The sequence below is a fragment of the Indicator indicator genome, chromosome 28, assembly GCF_027791375.1.
Source record: "Indicator indicator isolate 239-I01 chromosome 28, UM_Iind_1.1, whole genome shotgun sequence".
Taxonomy (NCBI): domain Eukaryota; kingdom Metazoa; phylum Chordata; class Aves; order Piciformes; family Indicatoridae; genus Indicator; species Indicator indicator.
Window position 1 is genome coordinate 10,080,677 of NC_072037.1, and position 21,630 is coordinate 10,102,306.

The window sequence follows — 21,630 nt, forward strand, 5'->3', positions numbered from 1 at the left end:
CTCGGCGGCCGTTCCCGGTGGCCACGGTGTGGGGGTACCGCCCCGCGGCCCCTCTCCCCCTCCAGCCGTGTTTGTTCTCCTCGCAGTGCCGTTATCAGCGTGCAACACACACAGGAAGTCCTGTCTGGGATTGTCCATCCCCGGCCTGATTTATACAGGAAGAAAAGCATAAAAAGCCTCCCTTGCACCTCAGCAGCCACCTCCTGCCTGTGCGCGGCCGGCTGCTGGCCATGCTGGGGGCTCGTGGGGGGTGCCCGGGCCCTCTGGATGCAGGGCGGCCGGGCGAGGATGGGCACAAGGAGCTGCTGGCCAGCATGGCGGTGGTGGGGCTGCTCCCGGCGCGGCGGGGGACGGCGGGGTGCAGCAGGTACCGTAGGGGTCACAGCTGTCACTGCGGCTGGGGTGGGGTAGGTTGGATGGGGTGGGGTGGATGGGACCATGGGTAGCGCTGGGGGCAGCGGGAGTGTATCTGCATTAGGCCAGACCCTGCAGGCTCCGAGTGGGTCTTTGCCCGGCTCAGGTGGCAACCTCAGAGGCCGGTTGAACACCTGGCATTGGCAAAGGGCTGCTGGAGCAAAGAGGGTTTTGAAAGCATCCTTCAGCTGCTCCCCGTGAGGCTGGCTCTGCTGTCAGCCACGCACGTGTTGAGTCGAGGAGCATCCCCAGCGCTGGGCTGCTGAGAGCAGAGCTCAGCCTGCAGCACTCTTGTTTTCAAGTCACCCTGCTGGCACTCAGGCTGTTTTCCAGAAGCAGACAACTCAGAGGGTAAATGTTACCCTTGCAGAGGTAGGGGAAGGCTGCAAACACTTGCACAGACAGCTGTGAGATAGTTTGGAAATCCTTAGCAAATCTCCTTTCTTTCTACAACCCCTGCCCTTTTTCCATCTGCCTGCTCTCTGAACACCACTGATACAACACTGTGTATTGCATCCTTCCACCTGCACTCCCCCTGCCTGCTCTCTCTCTCTTCTGAGCAGCACATGGAGCGGTGCCACTCGATCTTTGCACAGCAGGACCCTGAGCTGTGACCCCGTGCTGCTGATTTTATGCTGCACTGGTGCAGAGTCTGGTCCCTGGGCATGGGCAGGACATGGAGCTGGATGGGGCTGCAGGCTGTGACCGTCTCTGCTCTCCTGCAGACCTGAGGTTTCCCCTGGCTAACAGCTGAGCCTGGAGCGTGCTGCTGGTTGCATGCCAGGAGCTCAGCGAAGCCTCTCAGATTTATAACCGTGGAGCTGGGTGGTTTGCACGCTGTCTGTGTGCAGCTACCTGCTGACCTGTGGGTCTTGTCATCCTAATCTGTGGCATCAAAAGTGCAGGCAGGAGGATTTGGCCTCAGATTGCACCAGAGAAGGTTTAGATTGGATATTAGGAAAAATTTTGTTACTGATAGGGTGGTCAGGCACTGGAACAGGCTGCCCGGGAGGTGGTGGAGTCACCATCCTTGGAGGTGCTTAAAAAACCATATAGATGGGGCACTTTGGGACATGGTTTAATTGCCTTGGTGGTGTTAGGACAATGGTGGGACTCAATGATCTTAGAGGTCGTTTCCAACTGAGAAAATTCTATGATTTTATGACATCAGTGGGATATTTTGGGATAAGAGGCTGGCTGTGGGTGGGAGCAGGGATACCCAAGCACTGGGTGGCTATGCTGAAATACGGAGAAGGACCACAGCAGTGAATGGCTCTCGGTAGAAATAATCTGGCTTGCTTTTTCCCAGGGTCTAACATTCACTGGGCAGAGAATCACAGAATGGTTTGGGCTGGAAAGGACCTTTAAAGGTCATCTAATCCAACCCCCAATCAAATATAATCGAACATAAGAAGAAATAACAAGGCTTTGTCAGTGATAAAATTAATTTTAAAGAGGTTTGGGAAGCTCTGCCACCACTTGGGATGCTGTAAGAGACAGAAGCCTAGATGTGATGGCTGGAGCCTGAGCCTTCTCAAAAACCCTTCTCTCCTCTGGGTAGCAGCAGAAGAGGCTGTGTCTGCCCTGGCAGTTTGAATGTTATTTGCTGTGATCCAGCACTTGTTGGGTCGATTGAGTTAGTCTCTCTCTCTGCTTTTAAACTACCAGCTCCTCTCTGTTGTTGTACTACCAGCTCTGCACAAGTTTCCCAAGAGGTGAGGAAGAGAAATTGAATCTGGGCTGCAGGCTCATTTGAGCCATTTCCCAGGCTCTGCTGCTGCAGATGGGGCTGGCTCTGGGGAGACAGATTTACAAACTGCAACAAATTAGAGTAAACGAACCTGACTCTCAGTCACACCAGCAGCAGGGCATGGTGAAACACAAGGCAAGATTTAACTTGAGGTTTCAGACCAGAAGGGGAAAGAAGAGGGTCTCTGCAAACAGAAGAGGATGAGCAGAAATGCCATTTCGCTCTCCATCCTCTCTCCCCAAGCAAGCATCCAGATTTGCATCCTGCCCTTAGCCCAGGAGGTGGCTGCAGAGATGAGCTCCACTTTGTGCAGGTTTCTGGAGCTGGAGACCTTCTTCTGGCAGAGAAGGTGAATCAGAACAAAACCCACTCTTGTGCACACTGCTCTTTCCTGAGCTGCTCGCTGGGATGGGTGTGATGAAGGGACCAAGCTGTGCGTTCAGCAGCTCTTCATTCCCACCACGCTTCCCATGCACTTCCAGGGGAGTGATTCACCGGGAAAACACAGAGGGGACAGTGAGGTGGGGGACCATTCTCCACTGACTAAGGCCCTTTTTTTGCCAGGGAAATTACACAGAAAGCCATGAAATTAAGTTTATTCCTGGGTGAGATGAATCATCTCTCATCTTTCATACGGCAGCCATTGCTGCCTCCTCTAAAAGCAAATAAGAACACATCTGTGTGCACATGAGAGAAGATAAACCTGGCTGCAGGGTGTTGCCCTGATCATGCAATTGTATTTGCATAGCTACAGCTGAGCTGTCTTTATGGTCACCTTAAGTTATACCCTACCAGTCCTGAGACACTTGTGAAGTCCTCAGGCTAAAACAAAAATCACTTCATGGGAATCAGATCTTGGTTTTAATGTGCACAGCACTGGGCAACTGGTGACGACAGGCTGAGAGCTGTGGGCCAAGTATTTTTCTTGGTTTGACCTGCTTTGATCCCACTGACATCAATGGACTCCTCTAGATTTCCACGGAGATAACTGCTCTGCAGCTGACGTGAGGAGAACAATATGGGACAGAACAGAATAGTGGGAGGTCGTTTTCCCTACAGAGTTCTGCAGAAGAGGGGCTGCTCCCAAGACTACACTTTTAAGTGTAGACTTTACAAACAGCCTTCTGAAAAGCCTGGGCAGGAGAGTTTGTCCTAAACCAGGAAAAGCCATTCCCCCCCTTTTTTTTCCAGAAGTACCAAAAATTCTTCATGCTTTAGCAAGTGCTTCCAGTTCTGTGCAAGACCCCTGTGGAGGACAGTGAGAGCCCATTGTACACAGCAGGTATGGGGTCAGCCGTGGCTGGTAGGAGCTGGAAAGTTTTGCATCTCTCTGTGTGTCACTCTCCTGCCTGTCTCCTCATCCATCTATCTCCATCTGCCTCTTCAGCACCTCCAGCCCCAGTTTGGGGAAGCTCTGGTGCTCAAGCATGTCCCATTAAATGACACCCCTCTCTTAGGAGAGGGCTCTCGATCTTAGTGCTGATCTCCTATTAATTCTCTTCTGATTTTCATTCCTTTTTCTTGCCTGCAGACCTAGAGCAAAGATGAGTCCTGCCCCCCCCAGCCCCAGCCACCCTCACACCCTCCTATCTTACCTACCGCTCAGGGGACCCAATCCACCACGGATGCTCGCAGGGTGATGCCAGATCTGGTGCCACTGCCCAGGTGGGTGTGGTGCGCTCCAGAGGTCTGCAGGATGGGCTGTAGGAAATGGGGAGGGTGGGTGAACAGCTCACCTTCACAGCCAGCCCAGTGCTCAGCCCGAGACCTTCTCGGGGCCAGCACTCAGCATGCCTCAGAGCTCACACTGGTGGTAAAAGCAGTGGGAGACAAGGAGATTTCAACGTTATTAAATCCAAGAGGGAGATTGGGAAGAAACATTTCTTTCTTGGCTGGGAGACAAGCATTAATATTAGATGTCGTGGGAGTGCACTTCTAGGAGAAGGCTTTGGAGAAAACATGTGAAACACCGGTCCAGGGAGGACTTCAAACCCAGACAGGCTTGCAGTCAGCAGCCAAAATCTTTTACTGCTGTTGTCAGGAGCTCATCACACCGACATGAACACAGCCAACAGATCTGATCCTCCCACTCTGAGCAGGCATAACTCCTCTGCTTTCCAGGGAACTTTGCCAGGCAGCATCCTGGGAGATTTCTTCCCAGCATAATGAATATTAGCATGTAAGACACCGAACCCTCCCTGAGAGCAGAGGATTAAATGCTCTTCTAATGGGCTGTATGCAGTCCTTAAGCACTGACACGGGCACTTGGGTGAGCAAAGATGTGACCCTGTAAATAGAACTGCAAAGCAAACATTTTGCAGTTAAAAAACAGTTGGAGGGTTTCAAAATGCTGCAGTGCTGCTAGGGAAGAATTGTCTAATGGCTGAGGAGGCTCTAACAGAAACCCTGGAAGGTGGCCTGCTTAGTCCCGTGCTGAGTGGTGGTGTCCCATGAGGAGCTGGAAAATGAGTGCTGGAGGGGATGCTGAGTGTTCACAAGTCCATCAAATTCACACTGGGGATGCTGGGGACTCATGCAAAGGTCACCTGGGCACTTGGGGGTATTTGTCCACACAGGAGCATGTGTATGTACTGAGGATGGTAAAATAGAATGTTGGAGTACAGCAGATGGGATCACAAACCAGTGTGCCCTGGGTTCTTGGAAAATCCCAGCCTTGGGCATTAAGGAAACTGCCAGAGGGCATAGCCTGGTGTCCAGCCAAGCCTGGGCACTGGATTAGGTGCTCTGCTCAGCCCTTTCTCATACCCACACCTGCTCAAGCCCTGCTCATACCCATTAGCTGCTCAAGCCCAAAAGGTACAAAGGCACCATGGGTGTGCCTGGCCTTTCCCACCAGGGGCACAGCAATGTGGCCTGCACTGCAAGCTCATGTAAGTGAGGGGAGGATCAGGACCCAAGGGATGCTCCTAAAGCACCCTCAGTGCAGCCTGCACTGCAGAGCAGGGAAGGGTTGGGCCTTCCTGTGCTGTACCACCAGGATCACAGTGTCCATGCCCCTCCAGCACACCACTGACTCTCTGCAGTGTGAGCTCAGCCCCAATGCCAGACACAGGCACTCTGTGGCCACAATCCTGCTTTTCCCTCCACTCCATTCCACAAGGACCTTTGGGAGCATTCAGGGAACCCCACATCAGGTCCATCGTGGGCAAGGGCTGGGTGTCTGGTCTCTGCCTGCATGACAAGGGGAGTGTAACTGAGGGCTTTTGCTGTTCTGACAGTAAGGAACCACAATGCTCCCTAAGGAAAGGACCCCAGCCCAGGACAAATGATGGAGCACCGCAGCTAAGGTGAGTGTCACAGCTGTGAAATGAGATCCTTTGCTGTCAGTGTGGTCAGGTAAAGAAGCTTTTCATTGGCTTCCAAATGTGTTTTGTAATTATGAGAGAAAGCTGAGTGTCAGGCTCTGTGCCTCTCCCCCATACAGCAGAAAAAGCCAGCACCACTCTCTGCATAATGAGATAATTACCACCCCTTCAAGGCTCTTGGGAAGAGTTGCCTCTGCCTCGTGCTGATGAGATTAGTGAGCTGAAATCATTCCCCAGAGGAAGGCTGGATGCAGAGAGCATGAGCAAACCTGTTTGCTGTGTAACATGGAGCTGAGCTTCCACCAGTACCAGCCAGCCTTTCCCCAGAGGGATCCCATTTCCCATTCTCTCCATCTCCCTGGCATCGGAGCTCCATCTTCACCAGCACATCCCAGAGCTGATTCCCCTCTGCTTTGCTCCATTCTCCAGGGAGGATCTCACCAAAGCAGTTTATACTCTGTTTACATGGGTGCACCTGAGAGCCCCACACCAACCCATCTATCACCCACCAGTCTCCCTGCTAGGTGCAGCAAAACCTGAGGCAGCTCCAGCCCAACCAGGAGCCTCAGCATATCCATGAGGAAATAGAGTGATTGCAGTTGCTCTTTTGGAGCCATTATTGTTTAACTGGTAAATATTTCCTTTAAATGCCTCTATGCTTAAAAAAAAAAAAAAAAAAAGAAAAAGAAATTGCAAAGCTTAATGGCAACAAATATTCTCAGGGGGTTGTAGCCTGCTTTTCATTTGCACATCAGACCTCTGCTATCTTGAAGGCTGGCTCTGTGCACAGGCAGGAGCCTAAGTCTTTGGAAAAACAATAAACCTCTGTGCTCTGGTTTCCCAGAGAAAAGTGTAGACAAAACAAGAGGCACTTTGGCACAAACTGAGCTGCAGAATTCACTTTGATAAGGAACCAGGTGTTTAGAATAAGCCTCTCAAGAGTTGTGAGGGATCAGCCTGATCCATCCCCAGGCAGGTGTTGGCAAGCTGGTGGAGCTTTACCTTTTGTGGGTCTGGGTGGTGGATTTGGGTGGCTCTATGAGTTGATCTTCACACTGGGGAGGACTCCAGAGAATCTTTGAAGCATCCACTAGAGAAATCAGCCTCCCTATCCTGGCACTTCATTGCCTGCCTCACAGAATCATAGAATGCAAGGGGGTGGAAGAGACCCTCAAAGGCCATCTTGTCCACCCCTCTGCAATGCTCCAACTAGATCAGGTTGCTCAAGACCCAATCAATCCCAGAATCCTAGCATGATCAGAGTAGAAGTAGCCTCTGGAGATCACCTAGTCCAGCCCTGCTGGTGAAGCAGGGTCACCCAGAGGAGGTTGCCCAGGATCACAATGTCTGGGTGGGTTTGGAATCTCTGCAAAGAAGGAGACTCCACAACCTCTCTGAGCAGCTTCTGGAGGACTTTGGTGTAGTGCTGAGCTCAGGGGGATTAACGAGGCAGGGCAGAGGCTATGGACCACAGGGTGTGTTATGTCTCTAACCTTGGAAAAGATGATGTCTCTCCTCTTGGGGAGTGCAGACCCAGCTGCAGTGTTTTTCAGCAAAGACAAACAAATTTGCCCTGTCTGCTGCACTGCTGATGGACTACTTCAGCTGAACACCCCTGGATGGGTAGCTGGGGGGTCTGCACAGATCTCCCTCTCTCATCACTACTCCACTGCCCACCCAGGTGAGCTGAGCTGGGAGAGGGAGAGGGACATTGTGTCCTCAAAGCATAGAGCACACAGGAACAGGCTGGTGGGGCTGGGGGCTCAGCCCGCGCTAGGGAGGTCTGCAGGTACAGGTCCGGATCGATGCCAGGGTAGGGGTTCCTCTGCAACCCCATCTCCATCGGGGTCAGCACAGCAGCAACAATATCTAGGGCACAGCACCAGCATGTCCCCCCCACCCTGGGCTGGGCTTCTCCGAGGGTGCTGCCCTGTTCCTGAATGTCCCCCCAGGACCAGGCTTCTCGGAGGGTCCTGCCGAGGCACCGCATGTCTCCTCATGACCGAGCTTCCCTGGCGGTCCCTCCAGGACCAGGCTTTTGCAGGGGGTTCCTGTCCTGTCCTTGAATATCCCTCCAGGACCAGGCTTCTCCGAGGGTCCTGCCTTGTCCGTCTCCCGGGGGAGCCGGGACACCTCGGTGGGGGCGCGGGGGCAGGTGGCGGCTGGCGGGGGCCGGCGGGGCGGGGGCAGGCGGAGGCTCCCCGGGCCCCGTCGCTTCCCCCCGGTCGGGAGGCTCCGCTTTCCTCCCCGCCGGGAGCTCATTGGGCCGGGGCGGAGGGACCGGCTCGGGCCGGGGGAGGAAATGCGCGGGGGGCCGCGGCACGGCGGCGACTCGGCGGCTTCGGCACCGCCGCCGCTCCCGGTGAGTCCCCGGCGGGCGCTGCCCGAGGCGGGGGTGGCGGGGGGCCGCGGCCGCATCCCTCGGCGGGGAGGGACGGGCGGAGCGGGGGATGGTTCGCGGAGCGAGGCTCGCTGCGGCAGCGGGGGCGGCCCGGCAGGGGAAGGCGGCCCGGGAGGGCAGTGGCGGCGGCGGGCAGTGCCCGGGGTGGCGGACAGGGCTTTGCCTGCCACGGGGTTGCAGCGACCTGGGGAGCGGAGCTCGGCCTGCTGCGAGTCGGGGGGAGCATCCCTGCGCCAGGCACCGCGGTACCGGCGGCTCTGCTGCCTGCTCGCCGTGCCCGTGTCCCTGTGCCCTGCTCCGTGATATCCGTCTCGCTGTGCCCTGCTCCATGGTACCCGTGTCCCTGTACTCTGCTCTGTGAGAGTTGCATCCCCGTGGCCTGCTCTGCGGTACCCATGTCCCTGTGTCCTGCTCCGTGGTACCTGCATCCCTGTGCCCTGCTCTGCTCTACTCTCCTGTGCCCTGCTCCACGCACCCCGTTCCATGATACCCATGTCCCTGGCCCTGTTCTGGAGTACCCACGTCCCTGCAGCCTGCTCCACGTTGTCCCCCTCCCTGAGCCCAGCCCCATGGTGCCCATGCCCCCATGCCCACATCCCCATGCCCTGTTCCATCACACTCACTTCCCTGTGCCTGCGCTCCGTGGTACCTGCACTCCAGCCCATGCAGAGAACAGGTTGGCAAGGAAAATTCATCTCCCTGCTGCTGCCCCTCTCCAGGAGGGTTTGGCTCTGAGGGCACAGACCAGGTCCAGAGAGCAGTGGTTTCACCTGCAGACGCAGGCCAGGCTGTTTGAAAAAGTGCTGCTACCTTCTTCCCGTGAGGGTAATTCCATCCTCTTGAGGGTCTGGATTCTCCTCCACCAGTTTGCAGACAGTCCCCAGTTCCTGCTGCTGCCATCAGCTGGTGCTTTAGCCCTAATTCCATGGGCAGAGCTGGATGAAGCTCTGCTCACTACCCAGTGGGTTGTATTTTCCTCGTTGTTAGGTAAGAACAGACTTAGAAGAGTTACAGAGATGCTTCTGGCTGGTGGGAGAAAGTCCTCCAGACTCACAGGAGCACATGGCCAGCTGAGGAGACTTTGCTACCCATTAAGCAGCAGAAGCTCAGGTGCATCCACGTAGTTTCACTTGCCAGACCGTGGAGCTTCACCTCTTCAGCTGAGAGGCTAGAAAAGGCAGTGACAGAAACTTTTTTTTTTTGTTCCTAGTGAAAATATTTTCTTTAAGTTTTGGGCTTTAAAAGAGAGGAATGAGAATGGGCAGTGGCAAGAGGCTGGAGGTTCTTCAGCAGCTTTAAGGAAGCTGATTTTTTAAACCATCATATTTTCCACTTTTGAAACATTTTTTTCCCTTTTTTTTTCTTTTTTTTTTTTTGTGTGTGAAGCAACCATGATTTTATGACCCAGAGGGATTCTCTGACCACTTGAGGTAGGGCAGTGCTGCTGCATTTCAAAGTGAACAAACAAAACCCTCTGTATTTTAAAGCTCGTGCCCTGCGTTTTCTTGCCTTCCCCACAGGGAAAGCTCCCACAGCAGTCACGGGAATGCTGTGGGAGGATGGAGATGGTTGGCAGGGTTTGACTTCTGGAGAAGCAAAGCTAAGCTAGAGAGCTGTGATTGGAAGGAAATAATCTGTCCCAGCATAGCCCTGGGGAAAGCTGGCTGGCTGAGCAGTGGAGAGTTTGTACAGCTCTCTACACCAGTGTCCCTGGGATGTCTCCAGGAGGACTGGGCAGAAACAAGGTTTCTTCACTATATTTTCTTAAACTTCCCTGCAGGTCAACCAAGATTTGATTTCCTGTTGGTGCAGATATCAATAATAGTCGTTAGAAGATTAAATTTATTGCTGTTTGCAGAGTGGAGGACTACAGGCTTGGTATAACCCACGTGCACCCCACATCCTCAGAGCTGGGCTTGCACAGAGATTAAGATTATAGAATCACAGAATTTTTTTGGTTGGAGAAGACCTCTAAGGTCATCAAGTCTGGCCATCAACCCAGCACCACCATGGCCGTTAAACCATGTCCCCAGGAGCAGTGTCTACACATTTCTTGACCATCTCCAGGGACCATGCTTCCACCACCTCCCTGATGAGCCTGGGCAGGGTGAGCACACTGCTGTCCCTTGCTGTCTGAAGCCAAACCTTCATCTTCTGCAGTACTGCTAAGTTTAGGGCTGAGGTGATGTCCCCATGGCATTTTACGGCAATACAGTCAATTTTTTGTGACACAAAACCTCCCCATAGCTCAGCCATGCAGAGCTGAGTGCCCTGCTGATGGGATGGGCTGGATCCTTGGCTGGGTGAGGAGGGGAAGGGGCTGCTCAGCCAGTTCAGTGTTATCAGGGCATGGAAACATTCACAAAACCTTTGATATTAAGGGCTCGTTCCTCTCCAGATGCAAGTCTCTCCATGCCTTCATTTCTTCACTTGCACAAAGGATAAGTTGACAGAGTGCCTTGGTGAAGTGCTTTGAGACCTGCAGGGGCTACAGGTTTGGGATGGTTATCCCTAACAACTTAGCTTGGAGTTAGGAATTGTCCCAAAAGGGTTTGGAGGTGAAGCTGCATTCCCAATCCTATATCCCTTGGGGATTTTAGAGTTTGTTTGCAGCTCCCCATATTTGCTGTTTGAGAAGGATGCTTCTTCTTGTGTTGCCTCCCCATAAAGCTGTTCCCAAGGCTTAATCAGGGCTGATTCTTTCTTTAACTGACAGACATTGAAGGTGGGTTTCTTTATTCCTTCCTCCTTTAACTGCTGCCATCCAGAGGCCAACTGTATTGTTTGGATTAGATATTGATATTCTTATTGACCTTCTCCAGCCTTGTTCTCTGCTAGAAAATCAAAGCCTCCTTAGTCACCACTTGGCCAGTCCTGACTCTGCAGTCGGTACATGTGGCCCTCACAGCACTTTTCTGGCAAGAACTTGTGTTCTATAGAGAAGAAGATCAGATTTCAGTGGGTTGTCTGGTGGGAAAACACAGTTTTACAATGCTGTATGGATTAAGACATTAGGGGCCATTGTTTTTCCCTTGCTGCCTGAAACTGCCAGCATATTTCATCTGCCACAGGTCCCTTCCCTGCCACTCAGCAAGCAACTGTGTGGCCCCTGGTGTCACCAGAACATCTCCTGAGTAGCCAGCCAGGCATTCTGGGTGTTATTGCTCAGAGAAGGGGTAGATGCCCCATCCCTGAAAACATTTAAAGTCAGGTTGGTTGGATGGGGCTTAAAGATGTCCCTGCTCACTGCTGAGGACTAGTGACTTTTAAAGGTCCCTTCCAGCCCATAGCATTCTGTGATTCTCTGGGGTAGATCACTGCCACACCAGTGAAACGAGTGGGGCAAAGTGGTTTTAGGCTTGGAGGAGCATTCACTTTGCCAGGGATTCACAGGTCCCTCATGTCCCCTCTTCCCCTGTGCTTTGGCACACCACACTGCTCTGCTGTCAGCAGGTGTGCTCCTGCCCCAGCCCCTTGCACTGCCCTCAGGAGGGTTGTGCACACCCAGCATCATCCCTCTGATTCCCCCAGGGAGAATGGGCTGCCCCCATCCCCATGGCTCCTTCAGATGTCACCAGCTGGGGATAGATGCCACGTGCCCACATTTCTCTTCTCTCTGTTGCAGGGTTGCCCACTGAAGGGTGAGACATGCAGTAGGAGCCAGTGCTTCCCACCACAGAGCGAGACTCAGTCGTGCCAGGCAGCCTTGGGCACCACGGGAGGGACAGGACATGCACCACATCAGCTGCCTCCTTTTGGGACTCTTCTTCATCCTCAGCATCACCAATATGGGTGGCTTTGCCCAGGCAGGGTAAGGCTCCTTTTTGCCTGCATCTCTCAGGTGGTGCCCATCTGCACATCACAGCCAGGTGCATCCTCTCCAGGTGAAGAGCCCTGGTGAGCCAACTGGCTGCACATGGGTGAGAAGCTCACAGGGCTGGTCAGGAGGTGTGAAAAGGCTTTGCTGAGGCCTTCTGGGGCAGCTGGAGCTCAGCAGCCCTTCACTGGTGGTTTGCTTTGTCACTGAAGTGAAAAAGCCTCTCAGAAAATGCCCTGACTCCATTAGCTCCATGCAGAGGTCACAAAGAGACTTTGGGCTTTTTGTCCAGGAGAGTCAAGGGCTGACCAAGCCCTGATCTCTACCTGTGTTATTACTGCCTCTTTCAAGCATCTCCTGGCACAAAAATACACATCCAGTTTTGCTATCCCACTGATCAATCCTTGCAAACAAGGCATCAGAGGGGGATGCAGCCTCCCAGCTCTGAGGATGCACCATCCAGGGGATGCAGGCATGGAAAGCCCCCAGGATGCTGCAGTCCATGGTCCTGCAAGCCTGGGATTGGCAGCTCCAGCAATTCCCCATCCCTTCCTGGGAAACAGGGCTAACACCCTGCGTCCCAGCACTGCTCAGCTCCTGCAGGGTCAGAGGGAGCCCAGAGCTCAGTGCCTCAGTTTCTTCCCCAGCCAAAAGGAGCTGGAGCTCAGTGCCCAGCCCTCAGACACAGCTCACATTTTGCACAAAGTTTGTTTTTACACTGAAATTCTCTCCTCTGGCATCAAACCTCCTGCATTCTGGTGGGCACTGAAAGCACAGCCTGAATTCCTCTCTCACACAAGCAGGCTGCAGCTATGGCTTTGTTCTAAATGTTGCCAGGCAAACAATTGCCATTTAAAAATTGCATCTCCTGTGGCACTAATCAGTGAGGCTGAGAGGAGTGTGCTGGAGTTAATGGAAGCCATCTGATGTCCATGCTAATTCCCAGGCTTTTTATTCTACTAACTAATTGGGCTGGGAGGCTGGGGCAAGTAGATGAGTTCCTCAGTGGGACTGACCTGCTTGGGCTGGAAAATGTTGAAAAAGAGAAGAATTTTTAAACAGGACCACTTTAGTTGTTAACCTTGGGAAAGTTTCTGGCTGGATCACAGCTATCTTAGGGTGACTTTCATCTGGCCTTGACTTTTTTGTGTGTGTGTGTGTGATGAGCCTGACCCTTCCTGTGAAACCATTAATTTCTCAGCGATCACAGGGACATCTGTTTCAGGAGTGCAAATGTCTCAGAAAGCAAAAATCCACCCAGAAAGTGAGCAGGGAAGGAAGGTGATGAATGGAAGAACTGCTTTGAGTAAATCCTTCCTAAATCAGGGCCCCAACTGCTCCCCTGGGATGGGGTGAGTGTACGAGGAGGCGTCAGTGCCTTCACTCAAGGGCTGAGGAGGAAGAGCAGCCCTGCAGAGCTCAGGCTTTGTGTCGCTGCCCCCGAACAGCTTGAAGCCCTCCTGGGTCACTCGGGCAATTAGCCACTGCTGTTTAAATGGCCCTTTGTAGAGAGGGGCTGGTGTAAATCACCGCGGCCCCTTTGCCCCCGAGGGAGAAGCAGGGGGTTGGGTTTTTTGGCTGGAGTCTGAGCTGCTCCCCTCTCCGCAGCCGCAGGGTCTGTGCTGTGCCGCCGCAGAGCCGCCTGGCTGCCCGCACCGAGTCCCACGTCCAGCCTGTGTACCAGCCCTACCTCACCACCTGCCAGGGCCACCGCCTCTGCAGCACCTACAGGTGAGGGCAGCTGCCTGCTTCTCCCGGAGGGGAGCCACCCGTAGGGGCCGTGGGAATGGGGAGTCCTGCCTCGATCTATAGGGAAGGGGCTCCCGGGTCTGCCCCACTGGTGTGGGAGTGGGATGGAGAGCTTGGAGTGGGTTGTCCTTCACCCAGCTCAGCCCCATCCTTGTGTTGCAGGACCATCTACAGGGTTGCCTACCGGCAGACCTACAGGCAGCTGCCCCAGTCCATGGCCTCATGCTGTCCTGGCTGGAGCAGAGCTGGCAGCCATGCACTCAGCTGCAACAGAGGTAAGAAGCTGCTGTGTCACCCTGGTGCCAGCTCTTGTCCTGGCCCCAGACCTCCTGGACGGGGTAGCTCAGCTCCTGGATGAGGCCCCAGCAGCCAGCTTGCTCATTTCCCAGCACTCTGCCTGTCAGGCAGATTCTCCCTGCAGGAAAGCATTTAAATTTTCAACGTCACAATCAAATGTGGTTCAATTTGTGATTAATTCCCAGCCTTTCTCTGCTGCTTCCCAGGCCTTTTTCCTTTGGGATCACTTATTAACTTTATAGTTACCAGAGGATAAATAAAATGACTAAGTAGTTTCCATATAAATCAGCAGTAATGGAAGAGGAATGCTTTCAGGAGGCAATTGTGATGTACAGCACAAACCAAATGCAAAACATCAGCAGCTAGCTGGTCCCCAGATGAGCTCAGAGCACAGCACTGAGGGCTTCTCAGGGCTTGCTGCTGCCCCTTAGCCCTGCCCTCTCCCAGTTTGCTGGCTGCAGGTGTCTTGGCCTCTTCACAGGCTGCAGAACCAAGGGCCAGTTCACCCCATCCATCCTGTGCCCTCTGCACCCTGGCCAGCTCACCCCCACCACTAGGCTGGGGCAGAGCATCCTGGGCTGGTACTGGTCTGTGTTTTGGGGGTGTGGCTGTGTACACTCATCCATGGTGGCAGGGGTTGGAGCTTGGGACCCCCAGAGCTGCTCACTGATGCTTTGCTTCTGTTTGGTCCTACAGCTCTCTGCTGGATGCCTTGCCAGAACGGTGGGAGCTGCACCTTCCCTGGCAGATGTGCCTGCCCACCTGGCTGGATGGGCAGAGCCTGCCAGACAGGTACTGGCCATGACATTCCCCTCCAGCTTAGCTGCCTTGGGCCTGTCCCACAGCTGCTGGGAGAGCTCCTCTGAGGAGCAGCAGGGCTTCCATGGGGCTTAGCCCACAGAATGACCCCTTGATGGCAGGCAGAGCCCAGCACCATGGCTCCTCCCCAGGCCTGATGCTGTTAAGACCATGGAGCAGAAGCAGTGTGTCACCCCCTTGCACACACACCTCCACATTGCTCCAGGGCAGCAATGCCTGATAGGCTGGCCAGGAAAGGATGGGAAGCTCAGCTCCCAGGAGAGCTCTGACCTCCCTTTGGCTGCTCCAGTGCTCCCAGCTCTCACGTGCAGCCCAGACATCCACATTTTCTCTCTGCTGCTGCTCCAGGCTGGGTCCATGTGAGCAGAAGCTGCTCTCTGCCATGACTCTGCAGCCAGCAAAAGGCTTTCTGCAGAGCAGCCCTCACACTCCTGGGGTGGGCTGGAGGTGGTGTGTTGGTGATGACCCTTCTCCCAGGCTTTGTAAACTCTCCCTGTAAACTAAGAGAGAGTAAATCCATTTACTGCAGAGACTAAATCTGTAAACCAAAAATATCTGGGGGTGGAGTGGAAGCCGGGTGAGCTCCAACCACCGAGCTCCTCTCTCTCTAGCATGAGAGCAACCCCAGCCCACAGGGAACTCAGGCAGCCTGGTGCACACCAGGGTGGTGCAAATCCCTGCCACGGTGTTTCCCAGCTTTCTGCCCTCCCATAAGGCAGAGGAGGAGCGGGTGGCACTGACCCACGCTGGGCAGGGCTGAGCGCATCGCTGACAGCTCCGGCTCCAGCGCAGGGGGAGAGGATTTTTCCCATTGCCTAAAACAGATTTGCCCGGGCGTGGGAAGCAGTTCAGCTCATTCTGCTTTGTGGGAACAGCTTTAATAACTCCCCCGTGTGAGGAGAGGTTACTGGGTTTTGTACACACTTGAAAGGCTGATAGCTCCTCGCCACGGCTGGCTGGAACCAAAACCCCGGCCGTAAATCCGGGATGAGAGCCGAGCACTGCCCGTGCCTGCCTGGCCAGAGCTGGGAGGTTTCTGACCACAGCTTTCACTGTGGCAGGCAGAAGGGAAGAGGCCAGATCCTCCCTGTGGGGTTAACCCAGGTTTACTCCAGTGGGTGCAGGAGGAACGGTTGTCCCTTTGTGCTTACACCAGGCAGCGCTGAGAGCACCCAGAGTTGAGCTCAGCGCAGGCTCCAGCTCAGCCTGGGGTCCCATCCCATCCCCAGCCTGTGCGAGCCTGCACGGCTCGAGTGAGGGGAGCAGGACCCCTGCTTGCAGGGCTGAGCTCTCTGCAGCCCTGGGGAGCACCTCCCCACCAGCCCTGTCCTCACGGAGCTGGACCTGTGCTTTCAGACGTGGATGAATGTGCTGGGCAAAGCCACGGGTGCCATCAGCTCTGCATCAACACCGCCGGGAGCTACCACTGTGCCTGCCAGGATGGCTTCAGCCTCGCTGCCGACCACAGAGCGTGCCAGCCCCTGGTGCCAGTGCCTGAGCCAGAAACCTTCAACCAAGCAGGTAACCTGTGCCCCCTACTGCAGGACAGCCCTGGCTGCTTGGAGTATTCAGCGAGAGCTGGGATTAACACTGAGCATTGCAAGAGTGGCAAGGGACAGGAGAGGGGACACCAGCCCCAACCCCTCAGCTTTATTGCCAGTGACCCAAACGACTTCCCCTGTGCACAACTCCAGTGGAAGGGTGACAGAGCCTGGCTGTGACGTGCAGGTTTCTCTCCATCCTCCTCCTCCTCCTCCTTCCCGCAGGACAAGCCTGGAGCCACGAGGGGCAGCGGTCAGCGCCGGCGCCGGCTCATTATTACTTTTGGTACGCGCTGTGACACTTCAAACTCGTACCGTGAGTAATAATGCGCTGTGGCCAGCAGAGGCATCGAGCACCCCGACGCCTGCCCCGGAGAGCACAGCGCCTTCTCTACGTGCCCCACAAGCCACCATCCTTTATCCCCTGCCCAGGGCCCTCAGCAGGGACCCTTCGTGCCCACCACAGGACAGAGCAGACCTAGGTGCTAACTACACCAAGGCCAGGCTTCACCTGATGTTTTACCATTCCACTGCCTGGAATTCCACACTTCCTGCAGGTATTGCAGCAGCAAGGAGAGACCTGTGTGTGTTAGCAGCAGGATTAGATGCCAGTGCTTGCAGGAGGTGTTAGATCCCATTGATGCTCCTAGGACTGGTCCCAGCAGGTGTTGGATCCCACTGATGCTCCCAAGGGCTGGTCCCAGCAGATGTTGGATCCCACTGATGCTCCCAAGGGCTGGTCCCAGCAGGTGTTGGATCCCACTGATGCTCCCAAGGGCTGGTCCCAGCAGGTGTTGGATCCCACTGATGCTCCCAAGGGCTGGTCCCAGCAGATGTTGGATCCCATTGATGCTCCCAGGCCTGGTCCCATCAGGACAGACTCCTGGGGCTTACTAGGAGCAAGGAGTGGAAAGCAGCAGAGCTTGGCCTGCCCCCTGCAGCGATGTCTCTTCCCAGCACCTTCCACTTCAGCTCAGGCAGGGGGCTTGTACTCACTGATCTTCTCTTGATCACTTTTCCAGGTCCCCGGAGTGAAATGAAGGAAGAAATGAAAGACCTGAAGAGCAGAGTGGAAGCACTGGAGCAGGTGAGCTTTCAGCACATATCTCTGCCCTGCTCTGTTGCATCTCAAGGCCATGCTCAGGCTGTTTGCAGCCAGGGTTTCCCTCCCTCCTCCCCAGCTCTATTTTTAACACCACGCTGGCCTCACGCCGCAGCGCTCCCAGCTGTGCTCCACGCTGCTCCAGCAGCCCTTTGAAGGCAACCAAAGCCCCACGAGCTGCCTAACGTGCTCCATGCCACAGGGTGGTCCTGCTGGCTGGGGGAGGACATGCTCATGCCTCCTTTGCTCCCCACAGAAACTCCAGTTGGTGCTGGCCCCCTTCCACGACCTCATGCCCTCTGCACCGGAGGACGTCGGCACAGACCCCATCAGCCGCCTGTCCCACTCCCTCCAGCAGCTGGACAGAATCGACTCCCTGAGTGAGCAGATCTCCTTCCTTGAGGAGCGACTGGAGACATGTAAGTGCCTGGAAACAAGGCAGGGTTGAAGTATCTCACTCCACCCACACTGGCCAAGGTGAGCAGATGTGGGCCAGCCAGATCAGTAACATATATGCCACTATTAATCTGTATCTCCCTCGAGCTCAGCAGCCTGTAATTAATAAAAGCTGAACACAAACAGCCCATTAGCTTCATTTCCAAGCTGTTTCCATGGCTGCACCATCTGACTGCCCTTCTAGCAGCCAAAAATCATCAGATCAGCACATGGAAACGTGGCTGTGGGGCAGAAGCAGAGGGAGCCCACTCAGAGCCACAGGTCTCACCCTCGCCGGCTGCCTTCCCTTCCTGCACTGTTAAGGCCAGAAACCCCAAGGTCTTGGGAAATTAACAGTGCAAAAAGTCAATCAGGAAGGTTTAGGGAGCATGCAGAAGTTGGCAGATTTATGAGTCTGGGAAGTTTTAGGCATTTCTTTTTGAAGTCTACATACCAGATCTTTGCTGAGCACTGGACCAGAAGGGGTCTCTTAAAGAGCAAGCTCTGAAGAAGAGACACTGAGAGGGCCACCAAGTGTGAAAGGGCTGGAAGAGGGGAGGGGGGCTGCTGTCAGGTCCCTGAGGTGTGTCTCCTCTCCTTGGAGCACTACAGCTTGACTCAAAGCAAAGCACAAAACATAAGAGCACTTTATTTTGATAGGAAGCTCTTTGCAGTTTGTTTTCCCATGAAATAATTCCAGTCAAACATGTCTGAGGAACTGGGCCAGCTCAGGTGCTGGTGCTCAGGAGCTGGTGCTCAGCTGCAGCCTGGTGCTCAAGGCAGAGAGGTGAGGGTGCTTGGAAAGACTTCAGGGCAAACTGTTTCAGGGCATATCCAGTCCCAGTTCACTGCCTCCAGTAACGATTTAGACATAAAAGACTTCAAAGAGCTTGGCTGGAGACTTAAGTAGCTGCAAATAGACACTTAAACATCTCAGAAAGGGGCAATCATCAGAACTACAGAGTGTTCCAGCAGACCAAGGTTCCTGGTATTGCTCTGTACATATTATTAGTGACAGCACAGAGGAATGTGAGCAGTATCACAAGGTAACATGGATTTATTCCAAGGGATGACTCCAAAGGCCTGAAATTAACTTCTGCCAAGCCTCTTCCGGCAAGCAAAACTTGTTTGTTGTCCTTCTCATGGTCCTGAAAGTCCCTGAAGAACACAAGACTGTCCTGTACTGCAGTGGGGCTTGCAGGGCATCCCAGGGAGAGTTAAGTAGTCCTTCATCTTCTGTGCCTTGCGAAGCATTTCCCAACTGAGTGCTGATACAGCTGCACCCTCCAATTAGCTGCCCAGCAGGGATGTGTGTAAGGACTACAAATCATCTTCTCTTCTCTAACCCACCAGGGAAGGCAGAAGATCTTAGTCCCTCTAAGTCTGAATTACCCCAGCTCAGCACAGGCTGTCCCTGCTCAGCTGTGACACAGTTACCAGCATGACAGAGACACAACTGCATGTGGCTGTGCCACAGTTGTCCCCTGGGGTCCCTTCCCCAGCTCCCCAGGCTTTGGTGAGCAGCAGCTCCTGATTGCTGTCACACAGAGCCACTGGCTGTGCCTGATGTGGGGACAGGCTGGGCCCAGCCTCCCATCCTGGGGCAGACAATGTTATTGTCTTTGCCCCCTCCTGCCCAGGTGAGGACTGTGGCATGCTAGATGAGATGTGGCAGGACAGAGCCAGCCTGGGGTTGTTGGCCAAAGAGAAAGCAGGGTGGCATTCACAGAGGTTGATGTGAAACTCATCCTTCTTGAGGAAGGAGACAAACCAAACCCAGGCTAACAGCATTGCTGGATTGAGTTCTGTTTTGGTTTTGTTTCCATCTTCCCAGGTTCCTGCAAGAATGAACTTTAACCAAGTGCCTGAGGAGCTGCAGCAAGCTGAGTGCATCCACAGCTCTTATCTCCTTCTCCACCCTCAGGCTGGGGACAAAGCCCATCATCCACAGGAAGGCACAGGGTAGCAGGAGAAGGCTGGTTTCCCATCAGCATCTCCATTGTTTTCTCTTCCACCTCACCTTACCAAAGGTCACACAGTTACTTCCAAACTGGACTCTGAGCCCTCAGCATCTCAACTCCCTTCCTGCTAGAGAGGCAGCAAATAAATGCCTTCCCCCCCTGCCACCAGTGCCCACCTGGCTGTGCCAGAGACTGGCTGTATGTGAAGCCCTGTGCTGCTTGGCTGTGCCTGATTTTTAGTCACCATTACCTTGGGACATCATCTGCCAGGGCACAGGGGTGGGTGTGCTGCCTGCCCTGTGGAGCACAGACCTGGCCTGGGCAGGACAGTAGCTTGCCCCACCTGCTGCCACCCAGACAGGGTGGGGATAAATCACCTAAACTGTGTTTAGTTCTGGCTCCCTTGCTGAAAAAAGGACATTGAGGTGCTGGAGTGTGTCCAGAGAAGGGCAATGAGCCTGTCAAAAGGTCTGAAAAACAAGTCTTGTGAAGAACAGCTGAGAGAACTGGGCTGGTGTAGCCTGGAGAAAAGGAGGCTCAGGGAAGACCTGGAAGGAGGTTGTAGCAAGGTGGGGATGAGACTCTTCTCCCAGTTAACAAGTGATAGGACAAGAGGGAGTGGCCTCAAGTTGTGCTGGGAATGGGTTAGATTGGATATTGGGAAAAAATATTAATCACTGGTACAGGCTGCCCAGGGGAAGCAGTAGGGTCACTGCCCCTGGAGGGGTTTAAAAGGCAGCCAGATGAGGTGCTGAGGGACATGGTTTAGTGGTAACTTGGTTGTGCTATGTTAACAGTTGGACTTGAGGATCTGAAAGGTCTCTTCCAACCAAAAAGGTTCTATGACTCTTTAGTCCCAAGTCCTGTGTTTGGAGGACTGTAGTAAAAAAAAAAAAAAAAAAAAAACGAGCTTGTGGCAGAGGGGCAGCCCCAAGCTGGGCATCACAGCAGGGGATGGGTGCAGCTGGTCCCTGGCTGGGTACAGGGAGCAGGGCCCAGCCCTGCAGCTTCTGCTCTGCTCTCTTGGCCCAGCCTCCCTCCAGGAGCACTGGAGGTGAGCTGTGCCTCACTGCTTTTTATCACAGCAGCTGCAGCAGTGTGCTCTGGATTCATTGCTCCTGCTCCCAAGTCCTCTGCACCACCCCTGGGCCCTGCAGAGCAGTGACTGGGATGGTGCTCTTACCTGAGGGTGCTGAGTCTGTTTTCACTTGCTTTAACAGAAAACCTTTCCCTGAGACATTCCCATCAAATCATTTTGGTTGGAAAAGACCCTTAAGGTCATGCAGGCCAAACATTCTCTAACTCTACCAAGGCTGCTGCTAAACCATGGCCCTCAGCACCATAGCTCTGCTTCTCTTAAACACCCCTAGGGACAGGGATTCATCCACCTCCCTGGGCAGCCTGTTTCAGAACCCTTTCAGTGAAGAAGTTTCTTCTAATGTCCAACCTAAACCTCCCCTGCTGAATCTTGAGGCCATTTCCTCTCATCCATCATGAGTGCATAGCACCCAGGGGCAAACCTGTGCCACTCAGTGCCAACAGGGTGAGGCTAAGGAGGAAGGGAGAGTCCTCCACACCCCCAGACTGGGGAGCTAGGCCTGGCAAACCCAGGTGTTTACACTGGCACAGGCAGCAGCTCTTGGGCCAGCCAATCTGTGCTGGAGCCAGCAGCTGCTGCACTGGCAGCCTGTGGCACTTTGTCCCTGCTTCCCCCATGGCACTGTTTGCTCAAGCCCAAGGACTCTGGTGCAGCAGAGCAGGTGTCACCCATCTGGACAACACTTTCCCACCCCACAACAGGGTGCTGCAGGGGCTGTGCCAGAGTAACCCCCCCTGCTGCACACCCTGAGGCTGTGAGATCCTTGCTGGGAAGGGGCTTGCTCCAGGGCCTTGCTCAGACACAGGCTCTCGCTCACACAGGCACCACCTCCCCCTTCCCCTACAAGAGGTCCCTGCAGGTACTGCTCCCAGTTCAGGCCAAGCTGTGACTCAAATGCAAGGCTGGGGTGCAGAAGCAC

At 54.3% G+C, this 21,630-nt stretch overlaps 1 protein-coding gene across 1 annotated transcript; it reads left to right on the forward strand.

Moving 5' to 3' along the window:
* Window positions 1-329: 329 nt before the first annotated feature.
* Window positions 330-20,476, forward strand: EGFL7 (EGF like domain multiple 7). The gene is made up of 10 exons (XM_054393344.1): window positions 330-367; window positions 5,404-5,472; window positions 11,517-11,702; window positions 13,317-13,439; window positions 13,620-13,732; window positions 14,451-14,546; window positions 15,930-16,094; window positions 17,137-17,201; window positions 17,473-17,635; window positions 19,486-20,476. The coding sequence occupies exons 3-10, from the start codon at window positions 11,623-11,625 to the stop codon at window positions 19,506-19,508; spliced, it is 828 nt and encodes a 275-aa protein (XP_054249319.1). The 5' UTR covers window positions 330-367; window positions 5,404-5,472; window positions 11,517-11,622; the 3' UTR covers window positions 19,509-20,476.
* The last annotated feature ends 1,154 nt before the right edge of the window (window positions 20,477-21,630 follow it).

Excerpts from the sequence above, each read along its gene's own strand:
- EGFL7 (XM_054393344.1), top strand. The coding sequence starts at position 11,623 with ATGCACCACATCAGCTGCCTCCTTTTGGGACTCTTCTTCATCCTCAGC. Across the intron at positions 14,547-15,929 it reads GGGCAGAGCCTGCCAGACAG|ACGTGGATGAATGTGCTGGG; the intron begins GTACTGGCCATG and ends CTGTGCTTTCAG. Across the intron at positions 16,095-17,136 it reads AGAAACCTTCAACCAAGCAG|GTCCCCGGAGTGAAATGAAG; the intron begins GTAACCTGTGCC and ends TCACTTTTCCAG.